This window comes from Siniperca chuatsi, linkage group LG12 (assembly GCF_020085105.1).
Source record: "Siniperca chuatsi isolate FFG_IHB_CAS linkage group LG12, ASM2008510v1, whole genome shotgun sequence".
NCBI classification, from domain to species: domain Eukaryota; kingdom Metazoa; phylum Chordata; class Actinopteri; order Centrarchiformes; family Sinipercidae; genus Siniperca; species Siniperca chuatsi.
This window is the reverse complement of record NC_058053.1, coordinates 2,579,727-2,598,013: the sequence shown is the minus strand read 5'-3', so window position 1 is coordinate 2,598,013 and position 18,287 is coordinate 2,579,727. Positions and strand designations below refer to the sequence as shown.

Here is an 18,287-nt window from a genome sequence, read left to right as displayed (position 1 = left end):
CTCTGGCTGCGAGTGTTGAAGTCACTCCATCATTGCCTTGCATAGCCAAAACACAAACTAAAGGTCTAACACACCTGCTGCAAACCCACAACAGTACTGGAAAATAAACATTTTCTTGCCATTCATCGACCACCTGACCACAGAGGCGAGGGACAGAGTATGTCTTGCACTGCCACGCTTTAAAGCCCAGTACCAAATTGCCACTGTTGACCGACAGTTTACGGAGCTTGAACTATGGAGGCAGCACAATAGGCATACACCTTCCATTAGAGACATCTGCCAGGTTTTGAGATTGTCGGTAGACTTCTTCCCAAACATAAACACTGCCATGAAGATTCTCTTAACAATGCCTGTATCCACTGCCAGTGCTGAGCGCTTCTCCAGCTGTTTACGTCACCATATCTCAGGAATACCATGACTGACAAACGACATCCATCATGATATTCGAATTGATGCGGAGGCCATTCTGCAAGAGTTTGATGCAACAGGTACACCCAGAATGAACTTCAAATAGATCTATTTAATTGTATTTTCTCATCTGGCTTTTTGATTGTTTATTGTAGCAGCTTGGTTTGGTCTTGCTGTTGCCTATTGTTGTTACTATCTTTACGCCTAACTGTTCTTATGATGATGCTGCTGAATGAGGGAATCTGTTGCCTGCTTAATGCCGACCTACTGCACATTTCTCAGGGTTATATTCAATATAGTATACAATGGTATAGTATTGTAGCCTATTATTTAGATGGCTGTTGTTTTTCAGGCTTGTTGGCTGGTCTTTGAAATGAATGTGGTAGGTTAGTTAGCCTACCACATGTCTACCTAGTTTTATGGTGGTATTGTATTGATAACGTTAGTGCAAAAAACATGAGTCAATCACTCTCTCTCGCTCGCTGAGTAAACTGCATACAGTGGTGTGCAAAAGTGTTTGCCCCCTTCCTGATTTCTTATTTTTTTGCATGCTTGTCACACTTAAATGTTTCAGATCATCAAACAAATTTAAATATTAGTCAAAGATGACACAAGTAAACACAAAATGCAGTTTTTAAATGAAGGTTGTTGTTATTAAGGGAAAACAAAATCCAAACCTACATGGCCCTGTGTGAAAAAGTGATTGCCCCCTAAACCTAATAACTGGTTGGGCCACCCTTAGCAGCAACAACTGCAATTAAGCATTTGCGATAACTTGCAATGAGTCTTTTACAGCGCTGTGGAGGAATTTTCGCCCGCTCATCTTTGCAGAAATGTTGTAATTCAGCCACATTGGAGGGTTTGAGCATGAACTGCCTTTTTAAGGTCATGCCACAGCATGTCAATAGGATTCAGGTCAGGACTTTGACTAGGCCACTCCAAAGTCACCAAAACACACCAGCAAGTCCACCTCTGAATGGCTGAAGAAGAACAAAATGAAGACTTTGGAGTGGCCTAGTCAAAGTCCTCACCTGAATCCTATTGAGATGCTGTGGCATGACCTTAAAAAGGTCCTCCACAGAGCTGTAAAAGACTCATTGCAAGTTATCGCAAATGCTTGATTGCAGTTGCAGTTGCTGCTTTTTCACACAGGGCCATCTAGGTTTGGATTTTGTTTTCCCTTAATAATAACAACCTTCATTTAAAAACTGCATTTTGTGTTTACTTGTGTCATCTTTGACTAATATTTAAATTTGTTTGATGATCTGAAACATTTAACTGTGACAAAAATGCAAAAAAAATAAGAAATCAGGAAGGGGGCAAACACTTTTGCACACCACTGTATGTGCGCGCGTGGGAACCTAGACGTTAAAGGTAGCCTACAAGCGGGTGGGCAGTTCTTGTGCGGTACTATAAAATATAATCCTGCTGGCGCCACTGTTGTTCTGTATCTGCTGCATGTGTAAATAGGCAACTGCTTGTTAACAGGTTCACCATATCAACTTAGAATGTGATAATGTGTCCAATGTTGTGTTTGCAGCTACTTTCCACTTCCCCCAAGTGGCCAAAACAAATCAGTTATTGCAGGTTTAAAGTAAATTAATAGGGCAGAAATCACTTCTACACTTCTAATGTTAATGCCTATTCCCAGCTATGGTGATTTCAGGTTGGCTACATGCTCCACTGAACACAACTGGCTGATCAAAAGCATTGTCCTCCTTAGTTACTGTTGTTAAGTCAGACAACTTTCGGGTCAGCAATATTGTTACTCTTTACCATTTGGTAACTTATTGCAGGTTAACAGGCAGGTGGCATGAGGGAGAGTGGATCGCCCACTGATCACAGGGTTGGCAGTTTGATCCCCGGCTCCTCCTGCCCACATGTTGAAGTGTCCTTGGGCAAGACACTGAACCCCAAATTGCTCCCAATGGTCAAGCCAGCACTTTGCATGGTAGCTCGCTGCCATTGTGTGTGAATGGGCAAATGAGCAAACTGTAGCACTTTGGATAAAAGCACTATATAAATGCAGCCATTTAGGATATTTAACAGGAAAACATGATTTTAAAGTTACCTTTAAACGTAGAAGCATGCGTCCTTATTGATGGTACTGAGTACCAAAATAGCACAGCTTAATCCACTCTTGACAATGCAAGTGGATTTGTTTGTAAATGGAATGAACCTGAGTTTTGCTGTTACACTTGGTAGCTTGATCATGTGGATACCTTTTCACCATCGTCAAAGTTTCTTTGTAGTTTTAGTATATTGTATAAATGTAGGCACTAGGCAGCTGAAGCATTAGCATTATTTTACTATTAACTCATTGGTTGCCCAAATGCAAATGCATTGCTACTCATTCTGTGAGGGATTTGACACTACACTATATCTTCAGTTGGTGATGATATTTTAACCGTTTTTCATGATTTGTCCTTTGTGCACAATTTAATGTTGGAAATATGACATAAAATCATATATACAGTATATATTTCTAAGGGACTTAGAATTAGTGCAGAAAATTTAGCTCACTGATTTATATTCCAAATCACATCACCATATTTATTTTTATTAGTTTTCTTCTGAGCATAAACATCTGCACTTTAAATTATTACTGGACTTTAGGAAAAGAAACAACTTAAAGCAACATTCATTTTGATGATGAAAAATCATGACATGTTAAGAGCAAAATAAAAAGTGTTTAATAAGGAATACATAGAATAAAATAGTTTAACAATAAATTAAGGGAAGTGGGATCCTCATACCTTAATTCAGTTGATCAGTTGATCGCCAAGCAACCACCCATCAAGTTGGCCGGTCAGCTTTCTCCATTAGAGCTGCAAACTTTTGGAACACAGTAGCCAGCACTATCAGACAGTGCTCTACTCTCTAGTTTTAAATCCCAACTGAATGTAACCACAGAGTACTAACCATAAGGGCATTCTATTTCATTTTTTGTATGATGGAATGTTTTAAATGTGAAGTGATTTTAGTTTTGCATGATGCAATGTGTATTCTCTGTACCCCTGTCTGAACATTTTATGCACACACTATTCTATTGTGGATTTGGCTGCCCAGAGACTGCTAATGGAATTTAGCTATCTAGCTATCGCTGGGACTGTCAATGACTGTCCATTGTCCCTGTTAAGTAAACAAAAATAAAAAAATGAAGTTTTAACTGACCTGTCTTTACTGCACCTTCTCCAAGCTGAGAGGAGGTCAGAATCTGTAAATGGACTGTACTTGTATAGCGCCTTTCTAGTCTTCCAACTACTCAAAGTGCTTCACACACTACATGTCACATTCACCCCATCCAACTGCTCATCAGTTTAAAGAAACTAACTAGTTATTCAACACTCACACACTGAAGGCACAGCCCTCGGGAGCAATTTGGGATTCAGCCCAAGGACACTTCGACATGTGGGCTGGGGGAAGCCGAGATCGAACCGCCGTGATTGGTGGACGACCCGCTCTACCACTAAGCCACAGCCTACAAAGTGCAGTGCGTGCTCACAGCTGAGTTCACTTCGCTGTGGCCATTGTCATCACACTCAAAGCCACAGCTCTCAGCACGTGCAGGGCCGTCAGTCTCAGTGATGGAAACTCACCGTCTGCCTCGCGTCAACTGCGACCACAAGCCTGGTAGGCTGTGAAGTGGAACGCATGGACTCACAAACACGGATGTATCACCTCGACATTTATCCACCTAGGACCTGTTCTTGTGACAGTTTTGAACGTGGGTGAATGATTTGTTGATAATATGAAAAATGGGGCATATCAACACCTTACCCTTTAACTTCGTCGATACTGCAATGAAGAAATGTAAAAAGTGACAGATATGAATTTAAAAGTATGTATATATTTTAGGGAAATAAATTCTTCTTGAACACAAATTCTTTAATAGTGTGTCTGCTGTTTAGTGGGTTTATCAGAGGTTTTTTGCTAAAAACGGCTGTATGTGAAACGAGGTTGATGGAAGTGGTGAGAGTGAACAGACTTGGCTCGAGAAGTCCTAAAGGATGATATTTTTTAATCTTGTCCGCAAAGGATTCAATAATTATTAATAATTAAATAATAATAACACTTTGGGGACTCTGTATGAACAGTAAAGTTTTCAATGGTAGCACCAAAGCGCTGAGATGAAAGACACTAAAATGCTCCATAGAGCTGAAGGAGACCGCAGAGATGGGGTGGGTGGTAAGTGGGTGTCTTGTAAACAGTCAATATCTTATTTTTGAACCGAACTCTTCATCTCTATAACAGCCACTGTTTCTAATGTATATGCAGTGTTCAACAATGTGATGGGTTTCATATTGCTACAATGACACATTATCTGGTTCATAGGCTTATAATAAACTTTAGTACTGTAAGTACGTGATTATACAACATATACGAAATAGATTTCCCAGTCTGGCAAATATGATATGCCAATTAAAAGCACAATATATGAAGCCCTGCGAAAGTGTGTTTTGGTTATAGTTAAAATGAATTTATTGGTACCCAAATTACAGAAATCTCAGCTGTATGGGACAATAGAGGGTCCTTAAACCTAAGGGGAAGAGTGGAGGTTGTTAGAGAAGCAGGTTAACGCCCATGGTTTTGAGATGAGATGCTAAACAATATGAGTGTCATATTCCGGTGTCCTCTGACTACTGGCCTATTGGCCTCTTGTAGTCTACTTGTGTGCATGTGTCTGCATTCTGTAAAAGACTAATGTGATGCGTAACAACCAGCCAAAACAATAAAGTGTTTTACATTTTATTAGAAAAGCCTCTGAAGCAGTAGTCTAGATGTATGTAGACCTAGCAATGGGGATGTATGTGGAGCTTAGAAGTCCTAAGTCCACTCAGTTAGGCTAAACTGGCCTCTAGTCAGCTTTGAGAGGTGTCCGTTAGCCTGATGCCTCCTGTTACGTGGGCAATGAAGCATCTCAGGAGGTAGATCCCCCAAAACTGGAGGGAGCTGTTGCAAAGAGAGAGAGAGACAAAGAAAGAGAGAATGGATGCAATCTATCAACCTGCAAAATGTATTTAGCCACTCCTTTTATTTTCAACACATCACTGAAATCAAATCTTAACAGAAAATTAGCAAATGAAAGGACAGCGTGAATAGCATCCTGTAAAACTGGTCTGATGCCCCGCCAAGAGTTTTACTCTGATGGAAACTGCGTAGAATTTTTCTTACATAAGGAATAAGATTAAGATACATGTGACTCATAAGTTCTAAGTCTTTGTAATGATTGCAGAGTAGAGGGGGTGCAAACAATAACTCAGCCTTTTGTGAATGTTTAGTAGAGACTGCATTCAGATATGGGCTGATTTAATGCTGTTTTTTGGAGCTGTACAGTAGTTTGTGGTGTAGCTATATGAGATTGCATTATATTGGAAAAGAGTAATGATATTGTACTGTAACACATTAATTGACCTCTATTGTGGACCATCAATGGAACTGTTGGATGGAAAATATTATTTTACTGTTACAGCAAGAAAGCTGTACAAGCTGTAACAAATGAAATACTATAAGTTCTTTATCGTGATTACTGAACAGAATGTTATCCAGACTCTTGACACTTTTGCAATTAGGTAAATTACAAACAGCAATGACAATTCTCAGTCTTTACTATAAACAGTTGTGCAAATGATGAACGCTTTGTTGATCTCTGCATCCAAAGTCCAATGCAAATGTTACACATAGTTGCTCTCCGTAATTCTAATCTAACTTGTTGTTTTCCTATGCAAAGAGAAAATCTGACTTTCAAGTTTTACACCAGCTCACTGCAAGCCCGAATTGGACCTGGGTATGATTCAATTAAACGTAAGAAAATGTTGTTTTGTTTTTGTGTGTGTAGGGTTTTTTTTGAGCATTTTGTGATTTCATGAATTGTTTTGTCTTTATCTTAAAGCTCCTAAACATACCTTGATTGGTGTAATTTTAACAAATGCTCTTCATAAATACCATGTTGTTGAGAGTTTTATTCAAGGTCCACTGTGGAGTTTTTGTACTAACACTCTCTAGTAGCACTATGGAGCTGTTTTTCTATGAGTGGGTCCCCGTTTTGTTTATCTTGTGCACAAGGACACGCAGGCACACGCGCAGGCGGCAGGGGACGCTATACACAGTCCAGCCAATGGTTTCACACTATTCCACTGATCTACAGGTGGCGGTAACACGCCAAGATGTGCAGCAATACACCAACAAAGACAAAGAAGAAGACTGCCAGATTGTAAACATGGATGTAAAAAATTATTTACTTAAAAATCAGTTTTGTAAAAGTTTTATGAAGTAGGAAATGCATTCAACACGTTTGTTAGAGCTCAAGGATACAGACAATGTGTATTGGTGGGTAATACTAAATGTTAACATGACTTTTGTTTGTTTACAACAAAACTCCACAGGGTACCTTTAAAAGTAGCTTAACAATGGATGAAAAACCCTCAAATGCAGAACCAATTGGGATTCATTTGTGAAGAAAAACAATATTTCTGTTAAAAAGAGAAACTCAAAGACAGTGTTGGGAGTATGCATACCTGTAATCCAGACATGTTGTTGTAATAAAGAAAATGATGCTGTTACATTTAGCTGAATTTACCATCTTAACAGGTAAGCATTGAAGGAGTGTCCCTCAAACACCAATAAAAGATAATACTGGTGTTATTCCATATTTTTCTTATTGTCGACAAATCATTGTTGATCTTTTTATGGGATTTGTTGACGGTAATAAACATATAAAATATCACCAGTCTTACTCTTTAAGCAGTCAAATGGAAAGTGTGGCTCTCACCTGACCAGGAATGGCTGAGGGAAGCAGCTTGCGGTCTGTGTTTTAACCACATCCTGAAGGTTCAATAGGTTTGTCAGCAGTGTTCCGTGTCCACATTTGTCAGTCTTGGTCACCACCATCTGCACAACAAAATGTTTGGCAAATCACAATTCTACCTGCATGTACACTTCAGAACACAGAGCTATCAGCAAACAACAACAGATAAACAGATTTGTCAGCAAATCATACAAAATGAGAACAGATAACATTGTGCCACTCATGTTCTTCTAATTTATTAATCTACTAATCCGCAGCTCTAATTCACTGAGCGACCTCTGGGAGCAGACTGCATTAAGCAAGCAAACAAAAAAGCACAACAGACGTTTTCTGACATCTACTGGCCAGTGGAGAATACAGCACTATGAAGTCTCTGTTAAGGACTTTAAATTATGGACATTGAGATTTTGGCTTTTTGTATGACTGGTTTTACAGATTTTTTTCTCCCACAGAGTGCTTACATTATTAAAATACTTGTAACTGGAATTTAGTGTGCTTGTAATTAAGTGTTTGCAATTTTCGAACTTGTCAAGGCATGCAAATTCCCCATTTCTGTTCCCACAAATCAAAAAAATTGCAGTGTAGGAAGATATTGCTAAATGCTGAAAATGAATGAATAGATTAAATGGTTCCCTAAATTCTGCCATTCACTACAGTCATTACATTACAACTTACTGAGCTACTGTTAATCGGGTACTGTATCTTATCCCATGTCCTTCATAACGGCAAAGCAACAACTTTTTTAAAGTCTGTGTCAGGTTTGAAAGTGACCCTTTGAGCTCATGGCTTCCTTTGCCTTTCAGCAGTGAGAGTTCATCTTTGTTAAAACCTGTACTGTCACAGCCTTAATAATGGGCAAAGTGTTTAATAACCTGAGAGCATGAATAATTGACTGCAGAGTGCGTAGAGAGTGGGAGTGCTTCATTATAACGCCTCAGCGGTGGCATTTCAGAGGGGACAGCAGTTTTAAATAGCAGAGTGAGAGCGTTCAGCATTAATTCAGTGTGGACATAATGATGAGGATTTGTAAGAAGAATGAGTAAGAGGTGAAAAGGAGGGGTGAAAGCTGGTTAGCGTTAATGCTTACCACCCCCACCAAATAGCAGAAGCCTCGCATTTCCAGCATGTACAGTGTGCAAGCTGCTGTTTCTCAAGAAAAGAATCACTTTAAGCAAACTACATATTGGCCAAATAATTTCATCTGGGCCTGCGACCCTGTTTTAAAGGTTTGCTTTCCCCCCAGCTCTCACACTTCATATTTGCTTGTTTTTGAACTTGGTTGGGGTTTTGTGGTCTGTGTGGCGCAGCAGATGTTGGTGGTGCAGCTCTGTTCCGGGTAAGAGGCGGGCACGGGCAGGTACTGTGTGTTCTAACTCACTGTCAATATGTGAGCTGTAGAGCTTCTGCTCTGCATGTCGCAACATGCCACACACACACCAAAGTGCTATTTGGCAAGAGTTTGTAAATGATAGCTGATGTCTGTGTCACAATGATACAGCATTTCTACAAACATTTCAGGGCTGCATCTAATTTTCATAATCAATTTATCTGTCAATTATTTTCTTTATTAATCAATGGACCCTTTAACAAGGGCAAAATGTCAGAACATGGTGACAAATGCTCATTACAGTTTCCCAAAACCAAACGCGATGTCTTCAAATGTCTTGTTTAATGCGACCATCAGTCGCAAACCCAAAACCCAAAGATTTTCGTTTTACAACTGTAAAGGACTAAGGAAACCAGAAAACATTCACAGTTGAGAAGTTGGAGCCGGAGAATTTTGGCATTTTTTCTTTAAAAAAAGAAAAGAAAAAAAAGACTCAAATCGATTAATCGATTATCAAAAATGTATTTTCTGTCGATCGACCAATCGATTATTCGACTGACTGTTGCAGCTCTAAAATGTTTACAGAAATGATCAATCAGAAGTCAAAAGTCATTTGGGCACATGAGATGGTGACTCGCCCGAAATACAAGTTACAGGTTGGTGATCAATTAACCAGAGAGCGTGTGGCTGCCTGACCATAATGCGAAGTATTATTATAATCATGACTGTGATTACATGGATAAAAGAAATAGAATCTGTATTTGGGAAATGGATAATAGTTTCCCCCATATATTCTGCTTTCGAGCTGAGATCTTATATAATTCTTCACTTGGAAATCTTTTCCAACATAATAGGCATGATGTTACGATTTATAAAGAAAGAGTTTGTGTGTCCTACCACATATGGACTTCTGATCTCCTCGCACATCTCCAGGGCGATCAGGTCAGCCTTCTGAAGACCGACACTGCCATCGACCAACAGGAATGTCCTCACCAGACTGAAAGAAGACAAAGATACATTAGCCAACTTTCACAGGCAACATAGAGCGGGTTAATGGATGTGGCTGATGAGAGTTTCAAAGTCTTCCACGGTCATAATAATAAGAACACAAACGTTTCCCAACACAGATCTTCCTCCAGGTACAGAAGATAGTATACTTAACAAACCCGTAACTATAGCATCCCTCTCAGGTCACCTTGGATAACAGTTCATTCCCTTTCTTCCCTGCAGGTGCTTTGTTCATCACGGCTAAAGTACTGTAGTTGTAAAATACAAATACATTCTAAAGGGACCCTTGTTCTAGGGTGGGAAGATGTTTTTAAGCTGCATTTAAGAGTGTTTGACCATTCGAGTAGAGCAATACAGTGCACATATATATGTATATATATACACACACACACAGTGGTGGGAAAAAGTGTTTGCCCCCTTCCTGATTTCTTATTTTTTTGCATGTTTGTCACACTTAAATGTTTCAGATCATCAAACAAATTTAAATATTAGTCAGTGTATGCGTACAGTGTTTCTACTGAGTGGTTTGGTGTAACTGATGATTTGTAATTCTGCACATTTGTATTTGTAAATAGTTTAATCCAATAATTTTATTTTATAAATGTATTAACAAGTTGATTTCTTGTAGAAAATGCATTTAGAATAGATTATGAATATTAGTATAGCATAACTGGATAATCATTCATTTATCTTTCCGATCGTCTGAGTGATCTTTGAATTAAACAAATTGTTGAATTTGAATTGAATGAATTTCACCTCCCAAAGGCCCATAATCATGAAGGGCGTTCTGTCTTTGTCGTAAAGAAAAATCTCTTCCCAACCTCTGCAGCGTAGAGCAAGTCTGACTCATATGGGGGGGTTACTTCAACTTTCTGTATTTATTACAAGACATATAGTTAATGAGAGTCTTATGTTGGCCCTCCAGACATCAATCATATGTGTATGAGGGCTATTTATTCTCTCTGACTCTGGTGTAGATACACACTATGTCAAGACTTGCTTCCTCCTGGCAGATAATTAAAGCCAAAGTAAATTTCTCACTTTTTCCTTGTGAACAGGTACGGCTCCACCATATCCACAAAGTCTTTGGGTGCTCTGTGTCCATAGCCTGGCATGTCAACGATGGTGAAAGCTCTGCCCACTCTGAAGAAGTTCATCTTCTTTGTGTGACCCTGAGGAGGAAATACAAAGAGGGAAAGGCACATAAACGCTAAGATGTCAAAACAAGTTAACCTCAAGACAAATCATATGCTGATATCTTTGTTGTTGTTTTTTAAATCAGACATTGCTCATGTTATTTACATACAGACTAACTAGCTGATCACTGCTACACTGGTGGTGTGTCCGAAGCCCTTAACCTGAATTCAATATAATGCAATTTTTATGATTATATTCAATACATGGCCCTCTGTTATATACAAGCTGCTTCTGGGACATATCATACATAAACACAAAATTCAGTACCACTGTTATGCAGATTACATGCAAATTTATGCCCCATTAAAAACCAGTAAGAAGGCAATTTACATCAGTTATTATCTTGTCTCTCAGAAATAAAATGATGGATGTCCCAAGTTGTTCTTAAGCTAAATGAAAACATATTTCAAAATCATTATTTTTGATCCTCAAAAGCCTATCGCAATTTTACAAAAACATCTTGGCTGCCTGTCTACAAATGTCAAACCTGCAGGCAGAAACCAGGGTGTAATATTTGACAGTGACCTTTCATTTGAAAAACAAGTTACAAAAGTCATTCAATCATGTTTTATCATCTGAGGGGCATCTCGAAGATCGGGTCTTTCCTCTCCTGGCCTGATCTCGAGAGGATCATACATGCTTAGGTTATTGTAATTCACTGTATTCAGGGTTAAGCCAGAAAACTACCTCCCGCCTTCAGCTGGTACAAAACGCAGCTGCTCTGCTTTTAACAAATACTAGAAGGCAAGATCACATCAGCCCTGCTTTAGCCTCTCTTCACTGGTTACCAGCATCAGACCCTCAGGCAAGTGTAAGACTAAAGGTGACGGCTTTAGCAGTCAGGATGCCTCAGCTCTGAACTCCCTGCCCGAGGATCTGAGGCTGCAGAATCTGGGATATCTGTTAAATCACTTCTCAACACTTATCTTTAAAAAAAAGCTTTTTAGCAAACTGTTTTATTTCCAACATGTCTCATCTGTTTCATTATTATTATCATTGTTTTTATCTTATATTATTGCTGCGTATTTTATTACATTTTATTTTTGTATTATTTTTAATAGTCTGATTTAATTTGAAACGTTTTAATCCTGGTTCAACCATGTAAAGCACTTTGTAACTTTGTTACACTTAGTGCTGTATAAATAAAGTTTATTATTATTATTATTATCATACAACCGTGTAAGAATAGTGTGTCATTTTTATTATTATTTCTAAGAGTCCCAAAAGTATTGTCAACACTGCATGAACATTTGGAGGGAAGCACTAAATAGCTACCAAGGGTAAAGATTGGTCAAATCAAATGATTCTTAATAATGATGTGAAAAATAAGAAGATGCTTTGTACATAGCATACACCCAGACGCAAGAGCTAACAGCACAATGGGCACCGATATATCTGACACAGTCTTGACTCTTACTCAAGGTCTACTTACACAGCTGATGAAGAACATTAAATGTGGCTGAAAGTCCTGAAAAAAAGCTAGTAAGTGGACCTTTTTTTTGTCGAACTAGTATTCCCAAAGTTGAGTATAAACTTTCACTATACTTTTTTAATGCTTTTATTTTTTAAGTTATTTAACAAAATGTGCCAAACTTCTCAATGCATCAGTTTTTTATGTTGTCTTCACAAGCAGTCGCACAACAACTTTGTTTACATAAAATTGTCTAAAGTTTTCTTTTTAATATTAAAGCAAAGATATATACAAATATTGTAAGACTGCAGAAATAATGCAATGTAAACAATGAAATGTGTGCAAATAAGTATTTAAATAAAATCTGATCAAAGAATAGGTAAACAAGACCACCAACTTTTCATACTAGACAGTTTTGAGACTAGATGCTAAGGAGCCATTTTAGTCGCTACTCAGGGATTGAGGTTCGATACCCAGCCCTGCCCGTGTGTATACAACAGGTTTATGTTCATTATGTGAATGATGCATGCTGAAGCTTGAAACTGAAACAGACATACTGTATGTTGGTTAAGACTACTCACTGGAGTTTTGGAGACCCGGACTTCTACCTCAGGAGTCAGGGAGAAAAGAGCTTTGATGAGAGACGATTTGCCCACGTTGCTTCTGCCGATGAAACACACCTGGGGATACACACAAGTTGCTCTAAGTTCCTGTATTCTCAAATACTATGTTGAACTGCAGTTTATTGTTAACGACTGAACCTCTTGATTGTAATTCAATGTATGAGTTAGTGCTGGAATATTTAGGGTCTTTTCAGGTTTTAATCATTCAGTGAGCATTTTAAACAGCACACCTGCTCTGACTGTTACGGGCTGCTACCATTTTGCTACCGCAGTACCAGTGACCGCTAAGTCCCACAGGACACGGCTCAGGCTCATCCATCTCTCTGACACAAGACAGATGGATGGAGGCTCATGCTGCCAGTAAGCTGCGAATACATCATCCTCTGACAGAGCAGAGAGGCAGAGTGGTAACGAACTCAGCATGCCAAAGAGACCCTGTTGTCCCATCAACACGATGTTCCATTCTGAGCCCTCCGGTGAACACTGCTGTCTATAAGGTTATAAATCTGCTCATTTATTATCAAGGGTCAACTCATGCTAAATTATGTATGAGGCTGCAGGAGGGTAAAGAGACATTACGCTAAATTTTTCACAGACTGAGTGTCCATGTTTTGGGTCAAAGAAGGGCAATGTGAGCAACTTCATGTTCAACATCCTCACTCACTTAAACATACACCTTCTCTTTTGGTTACAGTTGTTGTTCATCTCTTAAACCGTAGGTTACACTAGCCAATAATGACGCCTATTCTAAGCCGAACGAGTCTATCCTAACTGGTGTGTTGAGTCAGGCCAGGGGCGGAGGCAGGCATGGGCCAGTCAAATGATTCTGTTACGTGAGTGGGATTAAGGCTGCAGACTCTGGCCCTACTGGCAACCCTAGGTCATTAAAGAATAAACTGTACCAATCTGACAGTGATCCAACATCCGCAAGGAGTTCTGCTCATGGCTGTCAATAAGAAGTCACTTAAAAACGCTCCACTCATAATAAACGGAGATTCGCTTTGCTTCACAAAGTTGCTACACAATTCGATTTGCAGGAACAAAGTCGATATAAAGCGGAGAAATGCCCAGACGTGTGCAATCAAAAAAAAAAAAAAAAAAAAAAGCATTTACAGTGAACTGTATCAGATGAATGGGAAAACGTGTGAGACACAAGATCTGGTGGCATGTTCTTCACTTCCACTGTCTGCCCCCGCACAAAACGTTGCCTCTACAAAGAGCCATCTGTGGCACACCACTACAGTATTCCACACCCGCCATAGAATCACTTGTAGCTTACAGCTGGTGCTCTCTCTAGTTACCTGTTAATGAGGTACCTGCAGCCTTTAGCAGGTGTTCAAAGCAGCCCTGCATTAAAGTCAACCGTGCTTTGTTCAGGACAAGTGGGAACTTCGGATGCTAGCTAAGGTCCTGTGTATTTAACTTGCTGCATGTACGACACCTGTGAACTGTAGGATTTCGAGGTCTGCATTGCCGTTTTAAACTATTATCAAGCAGTTAACATGGGTAAAGTCAAACTGTATTCACCTTTTTAAGATCGAGCATTTTCTTTTTAACTTTCACAAATGTTGTCATGTATAAAACTAAATGGCAACTCTGGAATTATATCAAACAAAACCTAATAAAACCAACGTGTATCTTACAATATACATACATCATTATATGATGGGAAGCTGACAAGAGGTGTATTTGAGATGTTTTTGCCACTATTTTCTGAACAACATTTTTTCTCCCAACAATGCACACTTTCCCTTCCACTGTTCTGAGAATTCTTTGAAGAGGACATACATAACTGAATTCAGTCTGTGTTCTGTGCTCTGTTACAGGTTACTGACCACAGACTTTCTTCAAAAGAAAAAAACATTTAAATAGACAAAATAAAAAAGTAATACATTCTGGTAGCACAGAACATGACCCAGTTGTTGTCTGACTAAGGCTGCCCACTAACCTCTGGCTGTTTCAGTGCAGGAGCATGTTCCATCCTCTCTGCAGAGACGTAGTAATCAATCTTATGAGACGGTGAAGAGGAGAAGAGCTTTTCTGCTTTAACCATGTCCTCCACACTGGGATGGAACAGCTTGAACTGTGTCCTGTCCACAGACCTGAAAATTTCATTCCAGTCAACTAAAATTCAATACAATTCAGGCTATGAAAGAATACATGTCTTCAGACAGTATAAAAACATGTGCCCTATAGAATGTAGTCAAACAGACAGATGTAGAAGCTAAATACAGTACCTGTCCAGGTAAGCCTCCAGCTCACTAAAGGGGTAAAGTAAGCTTTGGGCTTTCTTTGGGGGAAGCATTGTGGCTTTCTGAAGAGAAGCGAGTTTATGGACACTCCGCCGGGAAACAGCATAAACATGAGTCCCAGGCTGAAGCCGCAGCCGCAGCCGAAACATCTTCCCCTGCAGACTTCAGCCCTGCCTGCAGCTGCGAGAAGGACAGCGTGGTTAGCACTCACAGTCTAACAAAGTCTTTCATTCGAGTTGATGCTCTGCTGTCAGCCCTGCTCAGCTATCAGTCTATTACATTACTAGCTTATCTGAATTGAATGTTTTCATGGTTGTTACCAACGGCCTGCTAAAAGGTTAAGAAGGAGAGGAGAGGAGACACACCGAAGAGCTGATGTTAAATAGCATGTTTGAACACTATCAAGCCGACTTCAAGTTGTTTTGTTGTAAATCTGACTTGCTCCCAAGGCAGATAACGTTAGGCTCAAGTGGACAGGTAAGGCTAGCAAGCAAACGTTAGCAACACGTACATGCGGGTTAACTTCACGACTTACCTAAATTCCAATATTTTCATTGTCTAATAGCAGAATAATAAAGCGTGGTTTGGCTACATTTCAGTTATACTGACTGCTCTTTTACAACTTGTTTTCAATGTCCTCCATGTTGTGTGCAGCGCTCAAATGAATCCGACTGAAACAACTAAACTTTACTAGAGTTCCGCTGTCAACAAGTTATTTTTCCGGTTATTTTACTTAATGCAGTATTCGGTTACTTATTTGACTTACTCTATTTAATAAACCAACTGAAATAAAGTAACAGAATAATAACGTTTTAATGCCACATGTCAATCTGGAATGAGAAATTACTTTTAAGCCTTGTACATGTAATCAGCGGTAGTAGTAATATAAGTGTTGGATTAAATTTGAAACTCACAAATTTAAAAGAAAAACAAAGAATAACAAGGGAAATCAGTGCACTTTTTGGATGTTCTTCCTTAAAACCCTACTTTCATTCATGTATTGTAAGGCGTAAACCATTATTTAAACACTTTTGACGAGCTACATCCCAACATCCTTTTTTCTCTGAAGATATGTCATATTACAAAAGTGTGAGACCTTGAGACTCAAGTAACAGACAATGAAATTAGACTCCGAGGAGGCTAAAACAAGGGCATTGTGATTACATCTCTATCCCCGTGCTATTCCAGTATTGCATAGGGCATTGGGGCATAATTAATGGCCATGAATCCTCTTTTAGATTCAGCTACATTCTTCACATTGATGCATGACTGGTAAAATATATAGAAACATTCTTGTGTTCCTGCTCTTGGGTGGAAAATGTCTCCTATCCACAGGGAAAGGTACAGTTCTAGCTGTCACATACATCCTCCATCACCCTCTTGGTGGGATTTATTGTGGATTATAATACTGACGTTTATGTAGAGCACGCCAAAGAAATGTCTTCATAAATTTGGTTATAGGAGGTGGCAGTGATAGGAGCGACTCCCTGCCTCTCTCCCACTCTGCATTCTTTTACACTGAGTCTCCCAGTAGGAAATTGAGTTTCATCAGTAGGCATGTTCAAGTGGGGCTCAGGTCTCACAGGTTCACAAACACAAAGTCGTTAGCCTTCTTCTCCCAGTTTCCCCCAAAGAGTATTCTCCACATTCCTCCCTACGGGGCGAGGGAAATCAGTTTGAATATTTATCCAGCTTTGATTCATAGTTTGAAAAGCAATTTTAATTTTAAAGGTAGAATATTTGGCACACTTTGGGGATCTCACTTTAAGCTAAGCACTTCAAAACGAGTCACTGTTTTCTACTCCTGGCTCTCCATAGTTTGTTTCCTCTCCACATGGTGGCAGTGCAGACTACTGAAAGCGCCACTCCGCACTCAGGCTGATATGTTAAATATCTGCCTTCACCATCTTGTGCCAATCCTCCCTCTGCTCCATCTGGGTTTTATGACCTGATGTGATTCATAGTATGTTCATTGAACAAATTAATTCACAGATATCCAATTACAGCTCTCATATTCTCCCTGTCCTTTTGCAGTGGGGTCTTTTATTCTTATGTGCCATGTAGCAATGCCTGCGCCTTTTTCATTCATCACTCATTTAAGAGCATACAGATTTCATATGCATAGAGTGCCTTATTAAACTAGAAAATTAAATATGTAATTGATTTATCCTCTCATTCTCTGTCTGTCTTTCTCATTCCTTTATTGCTTGTGTGTCTTGTGCATCATTAAATGAGTGTTACACATGTGTTCAGCAGTTAATTAAATAGCTTCAACTGAAATAAGAATAAAAGGAAGAGTAGTTCTGTGCTCCTTGGATTACTTAGCAAATTAAAGGCTGTTAGCTGCATTACTTAACATTTCATTATTACACAGGGAGATGAGGCCAGAAGGAAGCACCACCATGGACAGCTGATGGGGTGCTTAATAGGTGGACGTTTTAGCCGTCAGCCATTTATATGGCTTTTAGCACAATAGAACCCTGGACAAAACCTTTAAACCTCACAAAACCACACTTCACCAGGGTTTTTAAGAGGCACTTGCGTGGGAAACAAGACAGTGAGAGATATATAGCAGCAGAAGGGATGGATAAATGATGCAAGGACCAGAGAGGAGGGGATAAGAGGGATAGACAGCAATGGGGAATGGAGGGGAGGGTGGCCATGGGTGCTCTCATGACTCCATCACCCCATCCTTCACTGTGAGCCAGAGGATCAAATGCCAGACCAATCAATCTTCCACCAAGCAGAAATCTATAGCGCAGGCCATGATGGCATTTACCTCCCCAGGGTGCATATCAATAAAATAAAAAAAGACATCATACAAAAATTGATTGTCCCCAAACAACCTGCCCACCCACACCATCAAGCCAGCCTTCGCCATCCTCATCATCATCATCATCATTTGTTCTTTGGCTCTTTATTCGTCTCTGACCCTGTCTTCTGTCTGTCTCTCTCCAGTCCCTTGGCTTTTTTGCCTCTCTGTCTGTTGTAATTCTTTCATTGTGCTTGATTGATGCACAATAGAGAAGGTTTGCAGGTTCCGAGGCACCATGCAGCAGTCACTCAGAGGCCTCGTGGCCTTTCTGACAAGGTAGCATGAGGAAAAAGTCCAGTTGCAACGCTGACCAGCCACCCACAAACATCCACGCATACACACCGATGACGCTTTAATCTGACACTGAATTGTCACAGAGCTTGACCTAAGTGACCTTTTCTGACCCATTAAACCGTTCATTTGCATGTTAACCACCAA

General features: G+C 39.6%; 1 protein-coding gene across 1 annotated transcript; it reads right to left on the bottom strand.

Moving 5' to 3' along the window:
* Nucleotides 1-5,143: 5,143 nt before the first annotated feature.
* gtpbp8 (GTP binding protein 8 (putative)) lies at nt 5,144-15,719 on the bottom strand. The gene is made up of 8 exons (XM_044217748.1): nt 15,570-15,719; nt 15,020-15,214; nt 14,731-14,884; nt 12,741-12,839; nt 10,593-10,723; nt 9,441-9,540; nt 7,181-7,299; nt 5,144-5,361 (listed from the first exon to the last, which is right to left on the bottom strand). Exons 2-8 carry the CDS (start codon nt 15,181-15,183, stop codon nt 5,271-5,273), a joined length of 858 nt encoding a protein of 285 aa, XP_044073683.1. The 5' UTR covers nt 15,184-15,214; nt 15,570-15,719; the 3' UTR covers nt 5,144-5,270.
* Nucleotides 15,720-18,287: the final 2,568 nt, after the last annotated feature.